The following is a 25,674-nucleotide window of genomic DNA, read 5'->3' as shown; positions in this document are numbered from 1 at the left end:
CAACCGGGTCTGGGTATCACGTGATTTTGAGGCACATGTGGGTGGGCGGGGTCTTGACTCTGGGTCCTGTGGTGCGCCCCAGGCTCTGACAAGAGGAGGTTTTCATATACATTTTACTAATTTTCTCTCATCTCTGACACATCCATTATAGAGAAAGGGCAAATAGCAATATTAAAGTATTTCCTCTAATTAATTCCCTTTTAATGTGCATGAATTTTGTGCACCAGATCACTAGTCTCAGTATAAAAGTATACACACACATAGTGAATTATTCATCAAAATTATTTAAGTGGGTCCTATATGTCAAATCACTATGGTGGCCACCAGGGATACAAAAGTGAGTAAGACCCACTTTCCAATTTCCAGGAGTTCCATCCACCCATCCATCCTTCCTTCCATCCATCCATCCATCCATCCATCGTTCTGAGGCTCTGCTAAGAGCCAGACGTTCACGCTTAAGTAGATTTGGTACGTCCCTGTGCCCTTCTCTTTAGATTGCTGACCCTCCGAACGGCAGAGCCCTGAGGAAGTTAGTTGTAGCTATGCCAGTGCCTACTTCTCTGACCTTAAAAATTATCAAACTTCTGAGTATGAGTTTCCTCATCTGTCAACAGGGTTTGAGACGCTGGGACACCCCGCCTCACGGTGCTGCTGGGAGCTTCCCATGAGACGATCCAAAAATAAATGTGTTTTCTACACTGCCGAGTCCTAAACACATATAAGGGATTCTCAGTCAGCAAGTGCAGAAAACAAAAATAAACCCAGACAAACACAACCCAAGCTCAGCCCGCTCCTCAGACTGCTTCTCCATGGGCCTCACAGCTTGAGGCAGCTGCTGCTGCTGGCGGGCCCACTCTGCCATCACTCAAACACTCTGCCGTTGGACGTGAGCCAGGATAGGTGGCCCAGTTCCTGTCAAGGTGAGCCTCTGCAGATTAAGCAGGCCATCAATAATCTTTGGTTAGCGTTTGATTCAAGCCCGCACCAGCTCTTCCCGCCCTCGCGTCCCTCCACTGAGGATCTGCTGGCTATTGTGTGCTGTTCTGAAGCTTTAGCAGCCCTCAGGCTCCTTTCACATTTTTTAAAAACACTTGCTTGGCTGATTCTGTTTTTCTTTTTTCTTTCTTCTTTTTTTTTCTTCCCTAAGACAGAGCTTGCTAGTGAATGAAAGTGATTCCTGAATGGTGACATATAAGCATCCTTGACCAGGCCAGTCCTCTTCAAAGGGAAGATACTGTAGCTCCTCCAAAGTCTAATCAAAGTGAATAGTAAGCAGGAGGACGGGGGATAGAATAGAATATGAGGCAAAGCAAGAGGGAGATGGAGCAAGCAGAGAGAGAAAACACAAGTGAGAAGTCCTTCCCGGAGATACGACTGAATTTCTCCACAAGCTTTCAAGCTACTCTCTATTGTTAAAACATATGTATTTTTAATGATTTCAGAGAGGAAGGGAGAGGGAGAGAGAGATAGAAACACCGATGAGAGGAGTCATTGATCGGCTGACTCCTACACACCCCCTACTTGGGATCGAGCCCGCAACCTAGGCATGTGCCCTGACTGGGAACCGAACTGTGCCCTCCTGGTTTATAGGCTGACACTCAACCACGGAGCCAAGCAGGTGGGCTCTAGCTTCTATAGTTATGCTGTCTTCTGGATGGGGTACATGATATTGTCAGCATTAACTGAAAAGGTGGAAGCTTTCAGACAGAGCTGGCAAATTTATTCTCTGGAAACAAAGACTCTCCTCCTCTCTGTGTTCTCCCCTATACGAGCCAAAATGATTTCAAATTAAATACCTAGACGAAATGATTTTCCCCCCACCCTCTTTCCCACAGGATCCCCATGTCCTAGGCTACAGGAACGGCATCTACAGTAATAAGGATGAATCTGCTGGCGACCTTGCACAGAGCGCTGAGTCTGAGCCAGGTGTGGCGCTAGCCATCACACAGACACCGCCAACTGCAGGCTGCCGCTCTGCACAGAGAAGCCAGGGCCTCTCTCCCCCATTTACTTCGGGGTCCAGCACCTTGCACTGGTCGTGTGCTGATGGACGCTCACTCCTACCAACATAGGACTTCTCTCTATTCTTTTCTTTTTTCTTCTGGAAAAATTGCAAACTTATACAAACAGAGAAAAGTAAAACAACCACATGTGTGTACCCATCACCCAGTTTCAACAATTAGTACTTTGCCAGTCCCATTTCATTTACCGGTACTTCTATCCCCAACTGTTTCTTTTAGGGGATATTGTAAAGCAAACACCAGACATTGTACCATTTCACCACTACCCCTTGGTTTTTATCTTTCTTTTTTAATTTTAATTTTATTGATTTGAGAGAGAGAGAGCGCGAGAGGGAGAGAGAGCGAGAGAGAGCGAGAGAGAGCGAGAGAGAGCGAGAAAGAGCGAGAGAGAGCGAGAGAGAGCGAGAGAGAGAGAGAGAGAGAGAGAGAGAAAGAGAGAAGAGAAGGGGGAGAGATAGATATTTGTTTCACTTATTTATACACTCATTGATTGATTTGATTTATTGACTGATATGATTCTTGTATGTGCCCTGACTAGGGATCAAACCCTCAACCTTGATGTATCCGGACCATGTTCCAACCAACCAACTAATCAACTTAGCTGCCCGGCCTGGGCCCCCTGTTATTTTTCATCTTTTCAGAGTCACTGTTATTTATGTGTGGATGGAGGGGGTGTGATGTACACAGAATATAGTTTGCACTGTTCCTATATTAATTGAACAAACCTAAGCCATAGTACGAATTGTTCAAAAAGCCATATTACTATTATTAGTCAATGAAATAAGGGGTAGAAACTAGATTTATACCTATGACTGGGGGTAAAGACAGGTGGCAGAATTAATGTAGTTATCTCGAGTTCTGAGGAGGATGGTCAGAAGGAAGCCCCAACTACTGGAGAAAATGGGGTGCAGGACATCCCTCTCTCTTTGGAGCTTACAAGACTGTTTGACAAGGCTCCAGCCTCGTCCATGCTGGTGCCGAATATAGGAAATGGGGAGTGCACGAAGGAGGAGAAGCTGAAAACATGGATTGACAGTGTGCACATACTGCTAAGTTAGTAGATATGTAACTGTTTACCACATGGGCTTAATCACCTAGCAGAATAACAAACAGGTCTGTCTTTAAAATCCTATTGGAGTCCTGGCCAGTGTGGCTCAGTTGGTTTAGAACATTGTCCCGTACACAAAAAAGTTGCAGGTTTGATTCCCAGTCGGGGCACATATGGAAGCCAACCAAATGATGTCTCTCTCTCTCTCTCTTTCTCTCTCCCTCCCTCTTCCTTTCCTCTTTTTCTAAAATCAATTTAAAAACCCTCAGCTGAGGATTGAAAAACATCCGATTGAATTCCAGAGATTCAAACTCTCCAGGAGCTCTCCTGGCACTTTAGTCTCAGAATAGATGCACTTGCAGCTTTATGGAATCCCCTTAGGCTCTGCTTTGATGGGAGGCTTGGCAAGTCCAGAGCCAATGGCTGCCTCTTCTAGCTCTGATCAAGTTAAAGGTTTGGCAAAAAGATCTCTCCTGGAACTGCTCCGCTGTGCTGGGAGAGTTTGGAACCCTGACCCAGGCCTGTGGGTTTACGTGATTCCCAGTTTCCTTAAAGCAGCGGTTCTGGGAGCTGGCAAACCTATCTAGGCCCAGCCCTTCTTCTGACTCATGAATTGAGGGTCCCTGGGCGTGTATGAGCCTCCAGGTGGAGACCTTCTGCCAAAAGCAAAGGCACGTGGTGAACACCAAGGCCGGCTTTCTTCCCCACCCTTCTTTGTCAGACTCACCTTTTTCCTCAAAGCTTTTGACATGGAAGAGACATGTGCCTTTCAGGTTTGATTATTCAGGTCATGCTGGCTTCATGAAAGGGACTGAGGGAAATTTCCATCTTATGCTATGGGCTGAAATAGTTTTGATAACAAAGGATATACCTGGTTTTTGAAGACTAGATTGTATGCAGTTATAAGACCATGAAGGCCTTTAAAAAAAGTGTAAAAAAAGGTATAACATTTTCCTAAAGTATTCTGTGGTTATTGGTCTATGCAGGTGTTATATTTCTTAAGGGGGTAATTTTGGTAATTGATATTTTGCTAGGAAATTTCCCATTTTCTCTAGATTTTTAAATTTTTTACCAAAGATTTTCATGTATGATGCTTTTATAACTTTTTAAATTCATTTCCGAATTAGTAATTATTTTCCTTCTCATTCTAATGTTGCTTTTCAAATTTCCTGCACTGTCATAACAATAATGCTTATTGATCATTGATCACATGCTAGACACTTGGTTCAACTGCTTTACTGGTACTAACTCATTGAACCCTCATGACAAGTTGATGAAGTAGGTACTCTTAAAAAAAGTTTTTTTTTTTTTTTCAATTACAGTTTACATTCAATATTAACCTGTTTTAGTTTCAGATGAACAGCATAGTGGTTAGAAAATCATATACTTTACAGAGTGGTCCCCCAGTATTCCAGGTACCCACCTGGCCTGCATTGTTATAATACTAGGGGCCCAGTACATGAATTTATGCATGGGTGAGGTCCAACTGTCAGGCCCTGCACTCGATTGGGGGAGGGGGGCCAATTGGGGTAGGGGTACTGACCATGGGGAGGGTCTATGGGCAGTGGGCTGGCTGGCCTCACCCCCGATTGGTGTGTGGGGGGCTGATTGGAGGTGGGCAAGCAGGGGAGAGGGGGGAAGAGGCTGCAGGAGATTGGCTGGCTGGCCTGCACCCTATTGGGGTGGGGGTGGGGATCAGAGGTGGGGCCAGCCAGGGGGAAGGGCTGCTAGAGGTTTGCTGGCCGGCCCCAACTCCGATCCGGCCAGTTTGCTGGCCATAGTGGCCGTCATAGCGACCAGTCGTTCGTTATGGTGTTCCAATCACTGGCTTTTTAGATATATAGATTATCGACTATATTCCCTATGCTGTAATTTACATCCCTGTGACTATTTTCTAACTACCAATTTGTATTTATTAACCCCTTCACCTTTTCCAAGCATCACCCCTGTCAACTGTCAGTCTGTTCTCTCAAGTAGGTACTTTTATGATCTTCATGTGATAGATGAATTTTTCACTCCTGGGTGCACAGAGAAGTTAATCAATTTGCCACTAGGTCACACAGCAGCATGCAGTTCTATAAGCTGTCTACTGGTGTGTGTGTGTGTGTGTGTGTGTGTGTGTGTGTGTGTGTTTAGACAAAGCCCATCATTTGAGTACAATTTTCTAGGGTTAAGAATTAAGGAAAAGATGAAACAAATAACAACTGTGTTGTAGCTGTGGATTCCTACTCAAAGCTCTTAACCAGGGTGTAAAAGTTCTGTGGCTGGGAGGTGACAAGATTCCACTGGCAAAGAGTGGCCCAGAGGCTTGGCGCTGTGAGCGCCAATGATTAGATGGATTCCATGTTATGGGACCCTTTGGTGACTTGGCCCAAGGTCAGTGACTTGCCTTGAATGTTCATGTTCACTCAGACTGTGAGAGAAGTTTGGTCAACACCACAAAGTAGACACAAAGAGGGATGAAGAAAAGAATGGCAATTATCTAAAAGGGGAGGTTCTACTCAGAGCAAACCCACAATGTGCGACTTTTGTATGAAAAGATACATGTAAAAGGTCTTCTGGGACTGACTCTCCATTGCTTCCAGAATAAAACCTGAACTCTTTCATTTGGCCTTCAGGGATTTCCACCACCTGGCCTCACCTGACATCCCAGGTCCATCAGCTCCTGTTCCCTTCCTGCAGTGTCTAACTAAGCTCTTAGTCCTATAGGGCCTGGTAGGTGCCTTTGCCCATGCTGTTCCCACCACCATTAATGCACTTTCTCCAACTCTGGAGGATCCAAATGCAGTGAATACATCAAGCTCCAGCACGTCACTATACTGTGTTCAAGTCTCTCCCCCTATCAGTAGCAGAGCTGGGAATTTGAACCCAGGCAAATCTGGCTCCATGCTCTTAACCCCTCTGCACAGTACCTGTGCATCTCAGCAGGCATGAGGTTCAGTGACTTTCCCACTTGTCTTACCTTCCCTATAGGACAGCAAGCTCCTCCAAGAAAGGCTGCCGGGGTGGGTCTGGTAACCTTTGTACCACTCAGTAGATATGCCATGGCTATTTGCTGATAGGGGAAGCTAAGCCAGAGCTGGCCATGGCATTGTTAACTTTTTCAGGAACACTGCAGAGAGGAACACAGTACTAGGTGGCTGGGTTGGGGAGAACAAGGGTGAAACATTTGGAACCAAGGTCAATGCTGTCATATTTTAAAATGTGGGTAAGGGAGGCCGACATTCGATAAATGATGCAGAAGAGAAAGCAGATGCAAGTTCAGAGAGTATAAACTGAGGTAGGCAAGAGAGATGCTGGCGGAGCTGTGGAAGTCTGAAGGCTCTTGGGGACCGAGACTCTACTGAAGGTCTTGCTACACAAAGTGTAGTCCCTGGACCAGCAACAGAGAGCCTGCTTGTAATTCAGAATCTCAGGCCCCACTTCAGACCATTGAAGCAGAACTGGAATTTTAACAAGACCCTCAGGGGAGTCAAGTTCATGTTAGAGTCTGAGAAGCACCCCCAGAGATTGTAATTTAGTTGGTTTGGGGTGGGGCTAGGGCATCTATATTTTTAAAAGCCCTTTCAGGTAATTTACCATGCACTGGGGTCAGACCTGCTGTTTCGGCCTTCCCTGGAGACCTGTGGAAAAAAAGATGGAGGAGGGCAAGGCATGGAGAATCCCAGCTCTGCCAGTGATGAGCCATGTGACCTTGGGCACATCACTGAATGTCAGAGAAGAAAGTAGATTATACCAGTGGTTCACCAAATTCAGAATCAGAAAATACACATTGTGGATGAAAAAGGGGCCACCTACTAAACCTGACAAGCTCAGGGGAGGCCACCAAACCCAGAGTCCAAAGTAACCATATAGGGTGGCCTGAATGAAAAAATTCCTAACTACAAGCAGATCTAGTTGGTCATTTCCTAGGCCTGTAGCTTCCTTGACAAAGGTAAGTCTTTAACCTTGACATTGACTATTTTGTTTCTGCATCTAAGATAACATAACTTTAAAATGTCAGCCGAAACCGGTTTGGCTCAGTGGATAGAGCGTCAGTCTGCGAACTGAAAGGTCCCAGGTTTGATTCCGGTCTAGGGCATGTACATTGGTTTCGGGCACATCCCCAGTGGGGGGTGTGCAGGAAACAGCTGATCAATGTTCCTCTCTCAATGACGTTTCTAGCTCTCTATCCCTCTCCCTTCCTCTCTGTGAAAAATCAATAAAAATAAATAAATAAAAAGTTTGAAATGTCAGAGTAATTTTCTTTCCAGATCCCCCAAAAGCACAACCTCTAGCACCAGAACTAAGACCATATTATTACCTTGTTCCCCACATACCACCTCTATGTGATGGAAATGTTAGCTGTCCCTCACTCACCAATGTAAAATAAGTCTTTTTGTTTTACTTTTTATCCAATCCCAGAGGCTGCCCTGCTTTTCTTTCTCATACCCCCTTGACCTACCACCAATAGATTCCAATGTAAGCTTCCTCACATCTCTTCCTTTGATTCTAATGTATAAAATAAGCTGCAAAACTGCCATTATCCAGAACATTTTCTCAATCCATTGAGATTTTGCTTTCTGGCAATTGTTGTTACTTTGGATCAATAAACTCTTGGAAGACTTTTTTCTTAGATTGGACATTCTTTTGTTGACAATATTCCTGAATCAAGTAAATTTTAATTCCCATGTCTGGGCTTAAGGATTCAGCGTTTAAAACAAGTGTGTGTGTGTGTGTGTGTGTGTGTGTGTGTGTGTGTGTGTGTATAATGTTATTGATTTCAGAGAGGAAGATAGAAACATCAATGATGAATGGGAATCATTGATCAGCTGCCTCCTGCACATCCTGCACTGGGGATCGAGCCTGCAACCTGGGCATGTGCCCTGATCAAGAATCGAAAGATGATCTCCTAATTCATAGGTCAAAACTCAGCCACTGAGCCACACCAGCCGGGCTGGATCCAGCATTTTAAATAAGTTCCTTAGAGGATTCTCATGATGACTTTGTCAGGCCCAGAAGGCCAGGATCTGTAAAATTGTCTGGTAGATTGGATACAGCTCCATGATGACCAGTCAAGCTCATGAACAATCCAATGAGCAACTGATCACAAGATGTGAAACTACAAGGACGGGCATTGGTTGGGAAGTTGGAAGAGGCGGGAAATGGGTTAGTGGAAGTCCCCAGATTCAGGCTGAGGTATTTACAACTAATACAGGTACAGTGTGCACTAAAGCCCCGGGACCATGGCAGAGCTACAGAACATTTAGAGCAGTGGTTCTCAAACACTTAACACACATCAGAATGACGGGGAGAGCTCCTGGGAACACCAGTCCCCAGGTCTTACTCCTGGAGTTGCTGGACCTCCAACCCAAAACTCGCCTAAGAATTGAGTCTATGTAGCTCAGTTGGAAAACCACTGATTTAATAGTTGAAGTGGTGGGGTCAGATACCACAAAACATGTGGGCTTTGAAGATCTAATGTCTTTGATGTTTCCTATCTGCATTGGGGATAACACCCATGTTTTCCCCCGCTGGTTGTGAGGCTTAAATAAGGTAAATTGCATACACTTGGTCAAAAGTCACTTCACTGTGAATCCAGCTTCTTCAGAGGACTAAAGAAAACACGAAGCCCCAGGGAGGCAGGCCCTAGTTCACACGGCTGGGCAGCAGAGCAGTGGAGATGGTACTCAGCTCCAGATGCTAACTCTGTGGCACTGGGCGGCCCCCTCTGGACAAAGGGAAAGAGGCCAGAGAAAACTCAAATGGCCCCAAATGGGCACTTTCCTCCTTCCCACACCGAACTGCGCCCAGTGGAGAGTCCCCCACACAAAAGAAAGCTTTAGTTTTCTTTACCCAAATAGCAGGTCACACCCCTCCCTACCACATGGTACAGGCTTGGCTTTCAACGTGTTGTTGATAATATTTGATTTTGACCCATTTAAGCTTGATGTTCTTTTCCAAGCCCAGTATAGGAATCAAACAGTGGCCCCCTGGTGAAAATGGAGTCAGGGAATGAGTTTTCACCCACTGGGAGAGAGCTGAGTGGGAATGGGAGGTAAGGAGTGATGGACCAGGCTGCTGGAAGGCGGTTTCAGCAATTCGGACATGAGGGGTTGAGGGACTGGAGAGTGTTATAGGTTGAATTGTGTCTCCCTAAAAGATGTTGAAATCCTAACCCCCAGCAGTGGTAAATGTGACCTTATTTGGAAACTGGGTCTTTGGAGATGAACACATGAAGTCAAGGTCATTAGGGTGGGCCCTAATCTAGTACGACTGTCCTGGTGAAGGGGAATTTGGACACAGAGCCAGACACACACAGGGAAAACACCCTATGAAGACGCAGGCAGAGACTAGGGGATGAATCTACAAGCCAAGAAAGGTCAAGACTGCCAGCAACCACTGGAAGCCAGGAAGAGGCCCGGGCACATTCTCCCCCACAGCCTTCAGAAGGAGCCAACCTGGCCGATACCTTGATCTCAGATATCTAGCTTCCTGAGCTGTGAGATAATAAATTTCTATTTTTTTTAAAAAGGGGGGTATTATTATTATTATTTTTAAAATATATTTTATTGAGTTTTTACAGAGAGGAAGGGAGAGGGATAGAAAGCTAGAAACATGGATGAGAGAGAATCATTGATCAGCTGCCTCTTGCACACCCCCTACTGGGGATGTGCCCGTAACCAAGGTACATGTCCTTGACCGGAATCGAACCCGGGACCTTTCAGTCTGCAGGCTGACACTCTATTCACTGAGCCAAACTGGTTTCGGCTAAATTTCTACTGTGGTACTTACAGCAACACTAAGAAGCCAATAGAGTAAGTGTCAGATCTTTGTTCAAAGAATTCGCTGTCATACTCGGAGGCAAAGAGACCAAATGTGTCCAGTGAAAAACCAGGCCTCCAGAAGAGTAAGCACACGCCACCCCAGGTGTGACTTAACCCACGATCCAGGCGCCGGGCTTCCTCTGGTGCAGGGGCCCAGCCCTGAAATACAGCTCATGGTCTAAGTGCAAGATTACCAGCCTATTTGTTGATGTTTTCATACACTCCTGGGTAGGAGCAAAACCCAGTGGCAATTTTCTCATTGACCTTCTTATCAGTACAGTAGGTAATACTCTTACCTAATGCTTAATATATGCCACGTACATGAATTCAATTTTCACAACGACATTTTCCTATAGGGACTATGATTCTACCCATTTTACAGATGGAGAAACAGAGGCACAGAGAGATAAAGTAAATTCCCCAGGGCTATAGAACTAGTAATGTTGGAGCTGGGATGTGGACCCAGGCAATAAGGGTCAGGAGTCCATGGTGACCACTTGCTGAGGCCTTCCCCTGGGGCAGGGGGTATGCTGAAGACTTGCATCCTAACCCACTTCACATTCACAACCATTTGTCGAAGCCCCCAGACTGCTTATTTTCTCATAGTCATCCTTCCAGGAAAGCTATTTTACTTGGAATGAAAAAAGGCCTCCCAATTCCATACACATACACACAATCTGGTTCCACCAATCCAACAGGTAACGGGCTACCTACCCCTCATGGGTATCTTCCAGGGTCCAGCTGCCTGCCCCTGCCCCTCTCAACACAACCATGCTCACCCCAACCTCAAACTAGGGATGTGATGGGTCTTTTTTTTTTTTTTTTAATTGATTTTATTGATTTTTTTACAGAGAGGAAGAGAGAGGGATAGAGAGTTAGAAACATCGATGAGAGAGAAACATTGATCAGCTGCCTCTTGCACACCCCATACTGGGGATGTGCCCGCAACCAAGGTACATGCCCCTGACCAGAATCAAACCTGGGATCCTTCAGTCCACAGGCCGACGACGCTCTATCCACTGAGCCAAACCGGTTTCCGCTGTGATGGGTCTTTTTATTTTCTTTGTCAGAGACTAGTGGGATTCGACTTCCCAATCTCTGTCTGTGATGGAATATTTTGGCACGAAATAACAACTTGCTTTTACTGACGGAGTCAGAGGGAAAAGGAGGAGCAGGAGAGAGACATGGAGGACGGACAGCAAACAGAGGGGAGGGAAGAGGACAACTCAAGGGTCTCTGTCAGGAACTGGGGCCAGGGAATAAGCACACTGATCTCACCGCTGGAGAGGCTAGGCAGCCTGCTGCACGGAGCTGGACTCGAACCCAGGACTCCCATGGCTGCACCTGACAGTCGGGGTGGCTGTGGGGGCAGAGGCCCTGCTCAGCAGTTCTCACAAGAAGCGAGTCTTCTCAAGGACAACCTTTGGCTGGAGAAGGAGGTGGCGTTGCCATGGCCTCTGTAAAGTCCCCAAGGTGCTCTCCCCGGTTCCATGTGCCCCTCCGGGCACTGCAAAGGCAGCTAAAACCATTGAGAGCTTTTTCCCTTAGAGGTTAATGGCTGTGCCCTGCCACACAGCTGTGGTGTCGTAGCCCGGCGGTGCCTACGTGTGCGGACTTGGGCCTTTTGACTCTCCCTCCATAAAAGCCAAGGTGGCAAGGCTTCCTTGCAGAAAGAGCCAGCGTACCTCCCCCTTCTCCACCCCTCTCCCCTCTCCTGTGGTACTGGTTTCTCCCAAATCTGTTTGATAACTCACGAGGAAATAGATCTTTCCGCCTCAGTAGCAACCAAATTGGTCTTTGCATCTGTGAAAATTATGCTCTGGATGGCAGCAATCCTGAGCGTTAATCAAGCATCAGTCACCGACATGAGTGGGAAATAGAGCCGAAGTCTTTCTTCAAGCCTTGTTTTGAGCAAAGCAAAGCAAGGCTGATTGTGGAGGAGCCCAGCGAACAGGCTGGAAACAGCTCAGGCAAGGGGAAGGAGTGTGAGCTCGGGGTGCAGGCCTGCTTAACCCCTGGCTCTGCCTCTAAATGCATGTGCTCCCCGGGCCTCCATTTTCCCACTTGTAAAACACTGTCACCCCTCAGATCACGGGGGGACGGAGAGAAGGCATGTGAAGTATGTAGTCCATGCAGGCCCTATACTAAGGTGATCAGACGTCCCGCTTTTTAACAATTTGTCCTGTGGGACGCGGGACAAATTGTTAAAAATCGGGACTGTCTCGCCAAAAGCAGGACTTCTTACCCTACACACAAGCAGCGACTTACATTAGACACACCTGGAATACCTGGGGAGAATAAAGCTACTGGGAGAGAGTCATTTTCTTGCCAAATATTAGTTCTGCATGTATTTAGCATGTGCTGTGTCCACACCAGGTGAATGAATGAATATTTTCCTTGGGTTCCCATTCAAGTTTCTGAGTGTCTGGTTCCCATGCAAAGGGCTCATTCTCCTCAGTCAGTAGCACTGCTTGGATCCCCCCTGTCCTTGTCTCAACTCCCCAGACTCAGATCTTACCCTCACTAAAGAGCTTTCCAAACCAAAAGGCAAAACCTGATTCTCACCACGAGGAAACATCAGGTCAATGAAGCTGAGGGACATTTTATTTGTAATTTTCACAAGTGTCCAGGCTGTGAATGGTAGACTGAAGAATGGTCCCCGATGAAAGGTGACTAAGGAGACATGACAAAATGCAACATGTGCCAAAACCGGTTTGGCTCAGTGGATAGAGCGTCGGCCTGCGGACTGAGGGGTCCCAGGTTTGTTTCCGGTCAAGGGCATGTACCTTGGTTGTGGGCACGTCTCCAGTGGGGAGTGTGCAGGAGGCAGCTGATCGATGTTTCTCTCTCATTGATGTTTCTAACTCTCTGTCCCTCTCTCTTCCTCTCTGTAAAAAATCAATAAAATATATTAAAAAAAATGCAATCCTGGATTATTATTATTATTTTTCTATCCAGTGTAACTCGCAAAATCTGAATAAGGTTTGTATCAATGTTGTTTCTTGATTTTTACAATTGTACTACAGTTATGTAAAAGAATCTCTTTGGCTTTAGGAAATACACACTGAAATATTTAGGAGTATAGGGACATAGTATTTGGAACGTACTTTGCCAATAGTTCAAAAAGCATATAAAATATTAGTGTCTATGTACACATGCACATATGAGGGGGTCTATTTTAATGATTTTCACAACAATTAAAACATATAAACACTGGCCATCCATTATCCATAATAAAATAATGACTCCGTTTGCGTTGATGAGAAGGGGATAGTGGAGGAGTGCTGGTCTGGATCGTGGAGCATTGGGAGAATGGCCTGGCTCTCTCTCTACCAGAGGGACTCCGGGCAAACCACCTGTCTGGCCTCCTCTCCTGACACAGGGGGCTCAAGGTTGAATCTTTCTTCTTCTTCTTCTTCTTTATTTATTTTTTTTTTTAATATATTTTATTGATTTTTCACAAAGAGGAAGAGAGAGGGATAGAGAGTTAGAAACATCAATGAGAGAGAATCATCGATCAGCTGCCTCCTGCACACCCCCCACTGGGGATGTGCCCGCAATCAAGGTACATGCCCTTGCCCGAAATCGAATCCGGGACCTTTCAGTCTGCAGACCGACACTCTATGCACCGAGCCAAACCGGTCCCGGCTGAATCTACCTTCTGAGTTCTCCTTCTAGCTCTAGCATTCTGTAATCCTGTTTTGAGTAGATGTCACCTGTTGGCCCACACCAACGGACAGGTGCTCTCTGCCCCGGAGGATCCACGTAGACATAACACCTACCTCGCGGGAATCCTCCTGCCAGACAGTGACCCAGTTGCGTGTCCTGCAGGCGACCTGAACCCGAGTGTGACTGAGCCAGAGAGCTGAGGCTCCCCCTCCTGCTTCCGGAGGCTTCCTCCTCAAGCCTGGGGGTTGGGGCTTTTGCACCCGCTGCCTCTGCCAATGTGTATGAGCCAAGTGCCGCCCTCCGGGGAAGTGCTACGTGAGAGCTGAGCAGAACCTCTCGGAGCCAGGGGTGTGGACAGGGCTGCCTCTGTCCCCAGAGCTGGGCCCACCTCGGGAAATCATGCAGAAGGCAGGTGGTTTCATGAGCTAGCAGGGAGGACACATGAACATGAATTCCCTTTTCCTGAAAAAAAAACAAAAACGCTGGAAAATGGTGAAGCAGCGCTCACGTCCTGTTTTGGGGAAGGCCATGTGTCCGGGAGGGGGGTGGGGTGTGGGGAGGCCACTCATGGACCTCAGTTCTCTAATTCTCTGAGTGAGGGGAAGAAAGGAAACGGCACAGAACTGGCCTTTCCCTGTGGAATGCCCCACGCTATTGTTTGCCATATTAGATGTGTCTTGTTAATTGTTTTAAGCTGTGAAGATGCTAAGATCGTGGTGCATTCCTTCTGCACACGCCGGGGAATTGGGGGAGAGGCGTGTGGGAGGGTCCTGGGTTCCAGAGGGAATTCCCTGCGGAAATTCCACAAAGAATTCCCTCTGGATAGTCCTCAACACGAAGCTTAGGGTACTGTTACAGGACGGGAGGATAAGCAAGGGTAAAATGAAAATACTTCAACTCAAACAAGAACGAGAAAGACACTGTGCCTTTTAAAAAAAGTTTGATAATGCCTATGGTTTCATTTTTCTTAACGGATGCTTTTCAGACTAATTCTGTCCTTATTTTGAAAGCTCAAGAGTGCTACTCTTTGGAGTTGTTGTAGTGGAGGGGAGGGGAGAGGGAGGAGCACATCCTGGTGACACTCAGGAAAGGGCCGCTGAAGGAGCTGCGAAAGCGCCATCTCTGGACATGAAAGAAGATACAGGACAGCCTCCAGGTGGGTGGGTTTAAATCGGGGTGGGGCGCTTCAGAACCACTTGGGGTGGGGCCTGCCCTCCTGTATTTCAAAAGTCCAGAGAAGATGGTCATTCAAACCAAGTCTGTTGTCACTCCTGAAGCCCCTCCCCCTCAGGTCTACCCCCCTCTCCCCCTCCCCCTTGCCTTTGAGAGCAACTGCAGGACTTGTTCTGGACACATCTTGCTTGAAAAACGAACCAGCCTGTGAAGCTTGCCCCCGCACTACAATTAAAAATTCTTAATGCACTTGTAACAGCTGTGCCCCATAGGAACCCACTAGGCCTTCGGATGGCACAACAGGGGTTTTAACTGCTTTCTTGTTTTTTTGTTTGTTTTTCCTGCTTAAATGGACCCCAGAACAGTGTGTACAGACTGCAGGTGCTTTAGATATAAGTAGGGTTGAAACGTCTGTCCTGAAACAAAGGTAAAGTCCCCATTTCCAGTGCCAAGGCCTGCCCTGTCACTCACCAGTTAAATATGATGAACAATATAATTTTATGTTGACATACGCACTTTAAAAAAAAAACACGTTGCTTTTATCCACCACTCTTCTAAAAACCTGTAAGCCCCTCCTCAGAAGAAAGCCCTATGTCTTTGAAAGTGGCTTTGCTTTTCCTCAGTTTGCCATTCAAAGCTTCCCACAATCTGGCTCCAGCGTGACCTTCCACACTGGCCCCCACATCCTGGCTACCACCCACTCCTATCACTTCAAGTGGGTTGGCCACCTCGTAGTTTCAAATTCTTCTTTCAGTTGAAATAATTGCATAAGATTTTATCACCAGGATTGTGGATTGTCTTATCCCCAGTTGCTGAGCATTTTTCTGTTCCTCTTCTCTGAATTTTGCTGGGAAGGGTGCAAGGAAGCATCTGGCCCAGTGGTGTCCCACTTCAGCCAGTCACTGGGATATGGCATTGTGGGACAGTGGGGGTGGGAAGTGGGCTATTTATTTTTTAATTTAATTTAATTTTATTATTTTTTAAGAAATATATTTTTATGATTTCAGAGAGGAAGAGGGAGAGAAAGAGATAGAAACATCAATGATGAAAGAGAATCATTGGTTGGCTGTCTCCTGCACGCCCCCCATTGGGGATCGAGCCCTCAACCCAGGTATGTGCCCTTGACCGGAATCGAACCTGGGACCCTTCAGTCTGCAGGCCGATGCTCTATCCACAGAGCCAAATAGGCTAGGGTGAGCTTTTTTTTTTTTTTTTTAATTGACGTATATCATACATACAGGCAAGGGCACAAATCACACAGTGTGCCGCCTGATGACACTGGGCACACGAAATACCCTCATGTCACCAGCACCCAGATCAAGACACAGAACATTATCAGCATCCCAGAAAGGCTGCGGGAGGGAAGGCTTTTAAAAGATTCCTACTTTCTCAATCCTTTGAAAGTCCTAGATCTGAGGTGAAGCCCAGGAATTTGCATTTTTAAGATTTATCCTGGGGATTTCCTACACCCTACCAAAGGCTTTCAAATTGCCCACAGGTGTCAATTTGGGATGGGGGGGCGGGGTAGGAGTGGAGATAGGAAACTGTCAGACCTGCCTTGCCTTTCATTCGGAGCCTTTTGCATCTTCTCCTTATACTGGCTACCATCTATGGATAAAAACAATACCTTGCTCCACAATTCTGAAAACCAGTCAGAGTTCAACTGAAGAAGCAGAACTACAAGGATAGATATGGATATATATATATATATATATATATATATGCATTTGTCTATGTTATATATATATATATATATACATATATATATGGCATTTGTCTATGTTATATATATTAGTAGCCTTGTGCATGAATCCATGCACCAGTAGCTCTCTGCCACCCTCCTTAGCTCCCTCCACTCTCCTTCCCCTCCCCCACTCATAGCTTGCTGCCCTACCCCCTCCTGTAGCTCTCCACCCTCCTGCAGATCCGTGATCGGTGGGTCGTTACACCTCATGGTGTAACTGCTAATTAACATATCCCTCTCTTATTACAATATATAGGGTATGTAACAGGTATTTGACTCTTCACAATAGTAGTTTAGTAGCTGCTCGTTAAAAGACTTCTTTAAGGCTGCTGTTTTTGCATTTGATGCTGGGATGTAAAGTCCCTGGGGCAGGCAGTTGGGAAGAAAAGATTGGAAAGTGGTGGTGGTGGTGGGGACCAAGAACAATCTGGAACCTACAAGCCTTAACTGGAACCCTATGAAGATGGACTGAAACGTGTGTCTGCTCTTGTCATCTTTGACCTTGATGGCATGGGGATGTCCTCCAGAAGCCAGGTCCCCCCACCATGGAGCTAAGCACACACACCTGGCCCAGGAGTCCGAGAACCCGAAGAGGGATCCGGGGGAAGGTGTAGCCACTGCAGCCTTAGCCTCTGCCTCCTGCCAGGGAGGTGAGCCAGCAGACAGGTCTCCACGTGACAAAGCCGCCATCACCCATCTGACCACTGGTCCTCAAGCTTGGCTACACATTGGAATCACGTGTGGACTTTTAAAACCGACATGAGGCCTAGCATCAGGATATGCGAAAGCTTCCCAGGCCAGCCTCCTGTGCAATCGCGGCTGAGAAACATTGGCTGTCAACCTTAGTACTATTTTCCCCAACCTGGGGCCCAAGAAGATAAATCCTTGTCTCAAGAGGAGCATAAAGAGACCTGGTTATTTTTTTCCAAGTCCCTAACACGTTTTTCTCATTACCCTGCTTTCCCTCATCTGGCTGTCCTCTTTTCTCGCACCTCGCTGTGGCTCTCCTGCAGCCCTCTGCACCCTGGCTGTGCCCCGAGTGAAGCCAGTGCCGGCCAACCTCCTGGTGTTAAGTGGATTAGGAGTGCAGTGGGCAGACTGAGATCATCCTAATGCCATCAAGCTCATAGCGAAGACTCGGAAATGTTCACTATTAAGCTTATAAATAAAGCACCTCTTCCTCCCAGGCATGGACTAATTAAATGACTACAACACACACAAAGCGGCCAGTGAACACTTAACCACCGTAATACAAGCAAGAGTTGGCAAGAGCCCGTGCTGTGGACTCGCGGGTGGCGGGACCGTCACTGCTGGGACTTTCTCCAGGATGCTGAAAAGAAGGCAGAGCGGGGCCGCTGCAGGAGGGAAAGAGGGGAAAGAGTTCAGGGCCGGAAAGAGCTCGGGTTCAAGTTCCATCACTGCCCTGGGGCTTGGGCAACTCGCCTAACATTCCCAAGCTTCAGCGTCAGCCCTTCCTCCTGCACAGGTCACGGAGAGCATCAGAAGAGAGAGGAAAAGTGAAAAGTTTTTGGGGAAAGAAGTCTAGCAGCGTGGACATTTCGGTGTGCAAGGAAGCAGCATTTAGTCCTGTTATAGACAACCCCGGTGTAAGGGAATGATTACGTGGATTGTGGATTATTCAGGCCCCTTGCTTTCCTTTTCTATGTGGCTATTCCTCGTGAGATCTGAAGTGCGAGACTGGCACAATTGATTAACATCCGTCTTTGGGATTTCCTTTGGCTTTCTCTTATTTACCCTCTTCTTCTCTCCATTATAGCAGACCATTGAAGACTGGCCAGTCCCCCCATTCTATACTCCTTAAATAAGTTTACATAGAGAGAACCTTGCTAAGAAACAGCAGCAGCAAAGGGATCGTTCATTGCATTCCTGGGAAGGAAAACCAGGGAAGGCTCAGGCAGTGCTACAATATGTTTACTGGCCTATGCCTGTTGTTGAAGGTAGTTTTCTCGCCTGAATTACATTTTAAGCTTCTTGAGGGCAACGCTGGCTCTCGGCCCCCTTTTATTGGGATCTCCACACAGTGGCTAAGACAGTGCAGTAGGAAGGCTATTGGCTCTAAGGATCCCAAACTCCAGGTTCTAACGATAGCTCTGCCTCTCAGGAGTCATTTTAGTCCTTCTCAGTCTCAGGTTCCTCCTCCATAAACTGGGAATTCCCTATGGTATGTCATGGGATTATGGTGCAGTGCAAATTAGACAATGTGTGCGAAAATACTTCTATGGTTCCAAAAGTGTAGAAACGGGGAAAATGTGACAAGAATTGTTACTTCTCAAGAACTAGGCGCTGGCTGGCTGGTTTTCTTGTTGAGGACAGGGAGGCACACAGCAGAGTGGTCCACCTTGGGCTACAGGTGAGGAAACAACTCCGGAGAGGAGGTGAGGGGAAGTGGATGGCCCCGGAAGCTGAGGAAGGACAGCTGTGGCTTTCTCACAGCCCATCATGGGAGGTCTCTGTTCTCTCTCCTGCTGCAAGCTGGTCCCTTGTTCGTTCGTTCATTCATTCATTCATTCATGTTTTTTTCATTCAGTGTTTACTGAGTACCTACTATGGGCCAAGTACTATGACGGGTTGAGAATTGAATGGTGAACAGCAGATGAAGTCAATCTCCCATTTATTCCCAAACCGTGGGCTCAGCTCATGCACTGAGAGTTGAACAACTAGCTTCATGCAGCCCCAGAGACTGATGCAAATGTTGTGTTTTAGTGGGATTCTAGTTCGAGACTAAAAACCATCAACACGTGGAGGTAGGGTCTGGTAAGAAGGAGAAGGAGAAGGAGGAGGAGGAGGAGGAGGAGGAGGAGGAGGAGGAGGAGGAGGAGGGGAAGGAGAAGGAGAAGATAAGGTAAACCCATGCCACGATCTTTAGGGCTGTCCCTTCCTGTGCCCCCACCCCAGGTTTCCGGAGTCCTGTTCTTGACGACTTTACCCTCTGGTAAGACTGACGGACTCCACGTATTCCTCCTAAGCGTAAATGCCCTGGCGGACCTGCACTTCCCAGGGATGTAAGCCTGGAGGTGAAGGACTGATGTCTCAGGGGGAGAGATGTCAGAGGCCACCCTAAAATCACACCACGAGGGCAGTCACTTCCGACTGGCGTTTGTAGAGACAAAAGAAGTGGAGAAAGTGGCGATATCGGTAGGGAAAGTCCCTCTAAACAGCCCTGGGTGGTTTATCAAGATTACCAACGATGAGGAGGCGCGAGGGCGGAGGGCCATGTGGCTGATGCCAGGGGGAGCTTTTATTTAGGAAGGAGTCTTCAGCAGCCAGAACCTGGAAAAGCGCCATCAGTAGGACCTCTTTTCACCTTCTTCTCAATTCTGACCAAGCTGCCCCACAACCCCACAGGTATCTTTCCAGATGACTTTACAACTTAGTAAATTCTTAGTAAAAAAGGTAAAGTATCATTTATGACAAGACACTCTCCCCAAAGCCGGATTCCTGAAAGGCTGCAGGCAGTATGAACCCCAAGTAGACTCAGTAAAAGAAACGTGTTCTTTTTACGGTGAAATAAAGCTCTGACACACGAGCTGAGACTGGTTTGGCTCAGTGGATAGAGGGTCAGCCTGCGGACTGAAAGGTCCCGGGTTCGATTCCGGTCAAGGGCATGTACCTTGGTTGCGGGCACATCCCTGGTAGGGGGTGTGCAAGAGGCAGCTAATCGATAATTCTCTCTCATCGATGTTTCTAACTATCCCTCTCCCTTCCTCTCTGTAAAATATCAATAAAATATATTAAAAAAAAAAAAAAAAAGCTCTGACACAGGAAACCTACACAAACCAAAGGCAGCATTGTCCTGGGAGAGATGAAAAAGTGGACACCCTGGTAATCACCCACAGGTGAAGGCAGAGCCCTGGGCTGGCCACCCTAGAAGCCCGGCTGTGTGTCTGCCCCAAGCGCAGCCCACCCCCTTCCAAAAGTACCCACACTCCCGACTTCCTTCCTGGAGCTCATTTATGGCTTCATCACCCAAGTGTGCATCCTTGGCACCATGCTTCATCTTGCCCATTTTTCAGATGTCTATTTTTTTAAGCGACCAGTTCTTCCTCCATCTGTTTCTTGTCCTTACAATCTAGCTGTTGAAGGCTCAAGCTGTTTAACCTGAAGTTTTCTACTGTCTGGATTTTGTTCTTGGTGCACATCAACACATTCAAATGCGTTCATTCTTTTTTTTTTTTTAAAAATGGGTTAATTAAAAAAAAATATATATTTCTATTGATTTTAGAGAGGAAGGGAGAGGGAGATAGAGAGAGCCAGAAACACCAATGATGAGAGAGAATCACTGGCCAGCTGCCTCCTGCATACCCCCCATTGAAGATCGAGCCAGCAACTCAGCCCTGTGCCCTTGACTGGAATCGAACCCTGGACCTTTCAGTTACAGGCCAACGCTCCATCCACAGAGCCAAACCAGCTAGGGTCAAATGCATTCATTCTTAATGCTAATAATCATCTGTCCAAAAAAAAAAAAAAAAAAAAAAAAGCTGTATGTTAACCATGTTCTTAAGGGGAAACAACCCACCATAATCATATTCTCGTGAGTATATGAGCAAAGGGAGCTCCCAAAGGCAGTGAGGGAAACATGATTTGGAGGGGAGGGAGCTCTCTGTGGAACTGGTGATTTATGAAAAATAAAACAAACAAAAAACAAAAAACACACAACCCTTTTTGCGATTGGAACTGACCAGGAAATGCTCTTTAAGGTCTTCCAGTGCAGTTTGCTTTAGTAGGAAGCACATTCGGAACAGGACTTGGCATCACGTTATGCTCTGGTGTCCAGGGTTGGACACCAGTAGGCTTTTATCGAAGACGATTGCCTAAGAGGGGTCTGGCTGTAGTAAAAACCTAAGGACTCCAAACCACTAACCAGATTCACCAAATGTAACAACCATAAAAGATAGATGAAAGGAACATTAGATCTGGCCATTTACTATGGTTTGAAGCAAGAAAAGTAAGCTCAGAACATTTTCCCTTTTTCTCTGTGAGTACCTCTGGAATACCACCTCCTTTAACCACAGGCCCATGTTCCAGACCACTGGCTACCACACAGAAACAAAATACGTGGTGGGCCCTTCTTCCAGTCTGTTCTTAACCTCTTTCTCCTGAGCTCCTGGTTTTGTCAGCCCAGTTTGGAGCACTGGAGGTGAGATGGTTGTTGAAGTGGCCACGGAGTTTCATTTATTCATCTTGTCTTTCTTTCTTTCTTTCTTTCTTTCTTTCTTTCTTTCTTTCTTTCTTTTTTTTTTTTAAATATATTTTATTGATTTTTTACAGAGAGGAAGAGAGAGGGATAGAGAGTTAGAAACATCGATGAGAGAGAAACATAGACCAGCTGCCTCCTGCACACCCCCCTCTGGGGATGTGCCTGCAACCAAGGTACATGCCCTTCACCAGAATCGAACCTGGGACCTTTCAGTCCGCAGGCCGACGCTCTATCCACTGAGCCAAACCGGTTTCGGCTCATGGTGTCTTTCTTATTCACCAGGAGTCAGCCCTGAGAGGATGAGTATGGGACCCAGGTTCACTCTCACGGCTCACACACAAACAGACCGGCTGGGTCAGGGCTTGGCAGGGAGGTGAGGCCTGAGTTGCCATGCTGAAAGGCTAGGAGTTCAGTGTGTGTGTGTGTGTGTGTGTGTGTGTGTGTGTGTGTGTGCGCGCGCCCGTGCACACCAGGAAAAAAACCTCACAGAAATGTACTGTCGCCCTCAGACGAAATCTCGTACCCGAGATCCTTGCCGACACATACAGCCCTATGGCTACCAGAACACACGGAGTTAAAAATAACACAGCCCTTGAAACTGAAACCCAATTCTCCATGGCAATCTATTAAATAACGAAGGATTTCTAGGCCTTATTAAAATAAATGTTTAGTGTAGTCGCTTATCCTCCGACGTGCACTTCCTCACTTGTCAGCACCTGCTGGCAGCAGCTGGAGTAATCTCCCCAATTTTGCTGTATGTGCAAATCAATTTGATTCCCCCCCCAAAGATAAAAATCAGTAAAGTGATTAAGTTACAATTAAGGCATGTCATTGAAAGCACAGACAACGTGAAAAGGCTGAGAAGGACTTGCCCTGAGGTCATTACTAACTTCCTCCTACCCAAGTTCAATGACCCCCCCCCCCCCCCACCCTCCTTCTCCTTGTCTGCTCTGCTGCTGTGATATTGCGGGTGATCAACAAGCTTCTTCTGACTTCTTAAAACCCTCTCCTCTTTTTGGCTTTCATCATGCTCTCCTTATGCCAGGTTTCCTTCCTGACTCTTGTACTGGTTCCCTAATTGTTCGTCTGTCCATCCATCCATCCATCCATGCATCCATCCATCCATCCATCCATCCATCCAATAGATGTTTAATGACCCAATGTGCCAGGCACAGAGAAAAACGACAGCATACTTATGTCTGCAGTTAAAAAAATGCTTTTACATATATGATGAATGACTTCCTTGCTACCACCATGTGCGTTGGCTGTTACACATGAGGAAACAGGCTCTGCCAGGCTGTGATTTATTTACAACAGCACGGCCAGCAGGTGGCAGTCTGGACACAAATTCAGGTTTACCTCCCAGGATGAATTCATACGTATGGGTCAAGTATAATTTCTCAACTAGCCTCATGGTTCCTAATTAAAGGTCATGATCCAGTCAGTAGATATTTACCGAGACTGTGATAGGCTCTGGGAGGTGCGAAGACTGGGTCCCTGCCCTTGTAGAACGTGTGGCTCTGTGTGTGGGGGACAGACATCAATCATATAGCCACACACACAACACACGTTTGTTTTCAAGGTACCGAGGGAGAGCTGACGTGGTTATGAAAATCAGGGAAGTCTTCTGGGAGCAATAATCCTTAAGATGCGTTCTGAAGAATGAGTCAGAGTTAGCTTCGGTTATGGGGTTGGGTGTGAAAGAAAATCACATACGGAGAAGGGAAAGCACGTGCAAGGGCCTGGTGGCGGGAAGACCCTATGCGCCCAAATCCTGAGAGGCCGGGGGGACTAGCATATAGAGGGTGAAAGGGAGCCTGGCATAGGATGTGGTTCCATGACAATGGTTTTTTGCTTTTAGCTTAAGAACAATGGGAAGCCACAAGTCAAGAGAATGCCGTGATTAACTTTGCTCTTGATTCTGACTTCTGCGTGGAGATGGATTGTGCAGGAGCAGGAGTGGAAGCAGGGAAAACGGCTGGAAGGCTTCTGTTGTTGTCCAGGCGAGACGTGATGGGGTTGCGTGGACCGGGGTGGTGATGGTGGAAATGGAGAGGAGAATCCCACAGGTGCCCCCTGCTCTGCTCAAGCCCATGTTATTTTCCCTAGACCCTGTCGCCAGAGTGTGCTCACGAATTTGCAGTTACGTGGAAGCTTGTCTACCCTCCAGGGCTCTGCGGGGTCTCCTCTCCCGGGAAGCCTTCTCTGGACAACGGGAGTCCTCCCAGATCTTCCGGAAGTCGTGTCTGTCTTCTGCACGGTCTGTCTCACACATGATTCTTCGCTACGGCCTGGCTGTTCTCCGGTCCGTTTCTGGAGATGCCTTCACTTCTCTTGTTGTCTTGCTTTCTCCCTTTGGAAAGTAAATGCTTTGTTGGCATTTGCTGAATGGTATCAACAGAGCTCCCTCGGAAATGACACTTGTAAGCGATTACTCATGCCAATTGCCTTTGCTTCCCCTGAATTAAACACCGGTTGCTTATATCTGTCTTCGTGATCTTGTTCTATCAAAACGTATGTCCCAATTTTTCTATTACTTCCTCTCAACCCGTTTCCTTATTTCTCCTAGCAGAAAGCAGCTTCAGAGGAAGGGAGTGGAGGTGGGGTTCGGGGCAGGAGTGTAATTAAAGAGGGGCTCTCTGACCAGAATTCCTGCACCTTTTAATGGGGTATTTGATTAATCCTTTCTTCAGGCCCCATTATTCATGCCTTGATGGAATCTCATTTTATAGCCCTTAATACACGGACCCAATTTATCCACATCACATTGTATTCTAATACTAGTCATCCAAGTTATTAGCTATCTCCTCTCACTGTAAAATCATCAGCTAGTTTGATTAGCTTATTCCCCGGGGGGATGATGGCAGAGATAAGAACAGACACAGTACAATATGACCACCGCGGTTCTCCGTCCTCAGAAGAAGACTGCTGAGCGGAATCCACTTACGGAGCTGGGGGTGAGGGAGGGTGAGATAAACACCACCCCTGCGGCAGGGTCCCTGGGGTGGCCCCAGAAGCCATGGCTGCATGTTCCTCCACATTCCGAATGCTCTTCCTGACAGGCACAGCCCAGGATACCCCTTCTACCTTACACCCCCATTTTTCCCTACCAGGGCCTGGCAGGCCAGACAACCCCAGGAGACACACAGTGCTGTGGGCGGCTCTTTCTCCAGAACCATTGGCTCTAAGCAGCTAGCCCTAAGACAGCTCTAAGCCGTCTTTCTATTCTTTGGAACCAAACCTGAGGCTGGGAACTCATGGCGGCTTCAGACCTTTCTAAGCAAGGTCAGCTCTAGCCTAGAGAGAGAGAAGGGGCTGTGTGACCTCTCTAGGACGGTGGGCTCAAAGCCCACAGAGAGATTCCAATGTCCCCTCCTCTACCCACCCACCCACCCACCCACCTCTCATCAGCCTGATCCAGCAAAACAGCCACAATCCTCTCTGGAGTCCTTTAAAAAAAAAAATCATCTTTTAACCAAAGGCCCTATAACAATTCTTCTTGAGCTTTTCTGAGTGGAACAGGGGAGGCTGAAAGAGGCTCACTCTGTGGTGGCATTGCTCCTTCAGGAATGGAGCCTCATCTCCCCCCAGCCCAGGCTGCACTTAGTGTTTCTAATAAACAGAGTAATGCAAAGTCACGGTGTGTCACTTCTGAGACTAGGTCAGAAAAGGATTTTTTGTTTGTTTTTTTGTTAATTCTCAGAGGAGGAAATTTTTCCACTGATTTTATTTTAGAGAAAGGGGAGAGACAGATACATCAATAGGAGAGACACATCAATTGATTGCCTCCCACACACCCAGAACAGGGCCAGGGCTCATGCCTGTAACCAAGATGCCGTTGACTGGAATGGAACCCAGGACCCTCCAGTCTGCAGGCCAATGCTCGATCCACTGAGCAAAAACTGGGTAGAGCCATAAGAGACATTTAAAAAAATATTTATTATATTGATTTTTTACAGAGAGGAAGGGAGAGAAATAGAGAGCTAGAAACGTCG

At 47.0% G+C, this 25,674-nt stretch overlaps 1 protein-coding gene across 4 annotated transcripts in view; it reads right to left on the bottom strand.

Annotated features, from left to right (window-relative positions):
- ATXN7L1 (ataxin 7 like 1) overlaps positions 1-25,674 on the bottom strand; it is a 234,334-nt gene that overhangs the window by 108,886 nt on the left and 99,774 nt on the right. Inside the window, exon 4 of one of the 4 annotated variants that reach the window (XM_084897811.1) lies at positions 22,808-24,032. The exons of the other annotated variants lie outside the window; for them this stretch is intronic. Within the exon in view, the coding sequence (XP_084753937.1) occupies positions 23,947-24,032 (86 nt within the window). The 3' untranslated portion in view covers positions 22,808-23,946. Of the gene's footprint in view, positions 1-22,807; positions 24,033-25,674 lie in introns of those variants that run through there. 4 annotated transcript variants of the gene reach the window in all.

The sequence above is a fragment of the Pipistrellus hanaki genome, assembly GCF_964339955.1.
Source record: "Pipistrellus hanaki genome assembly, chromosome: 10".
NCBI lineage: Eukaryota > Metazoa > Chordata > Mammalia > Chiroptera > Vespertilionidae > Pipistrellus > Pipistrellus hanaki.
The sequence above is the reverse complement of the archived record's forward strand: the minus strand, read 5'-3'. Positions and strand labels throughout refer to the sequence as shown.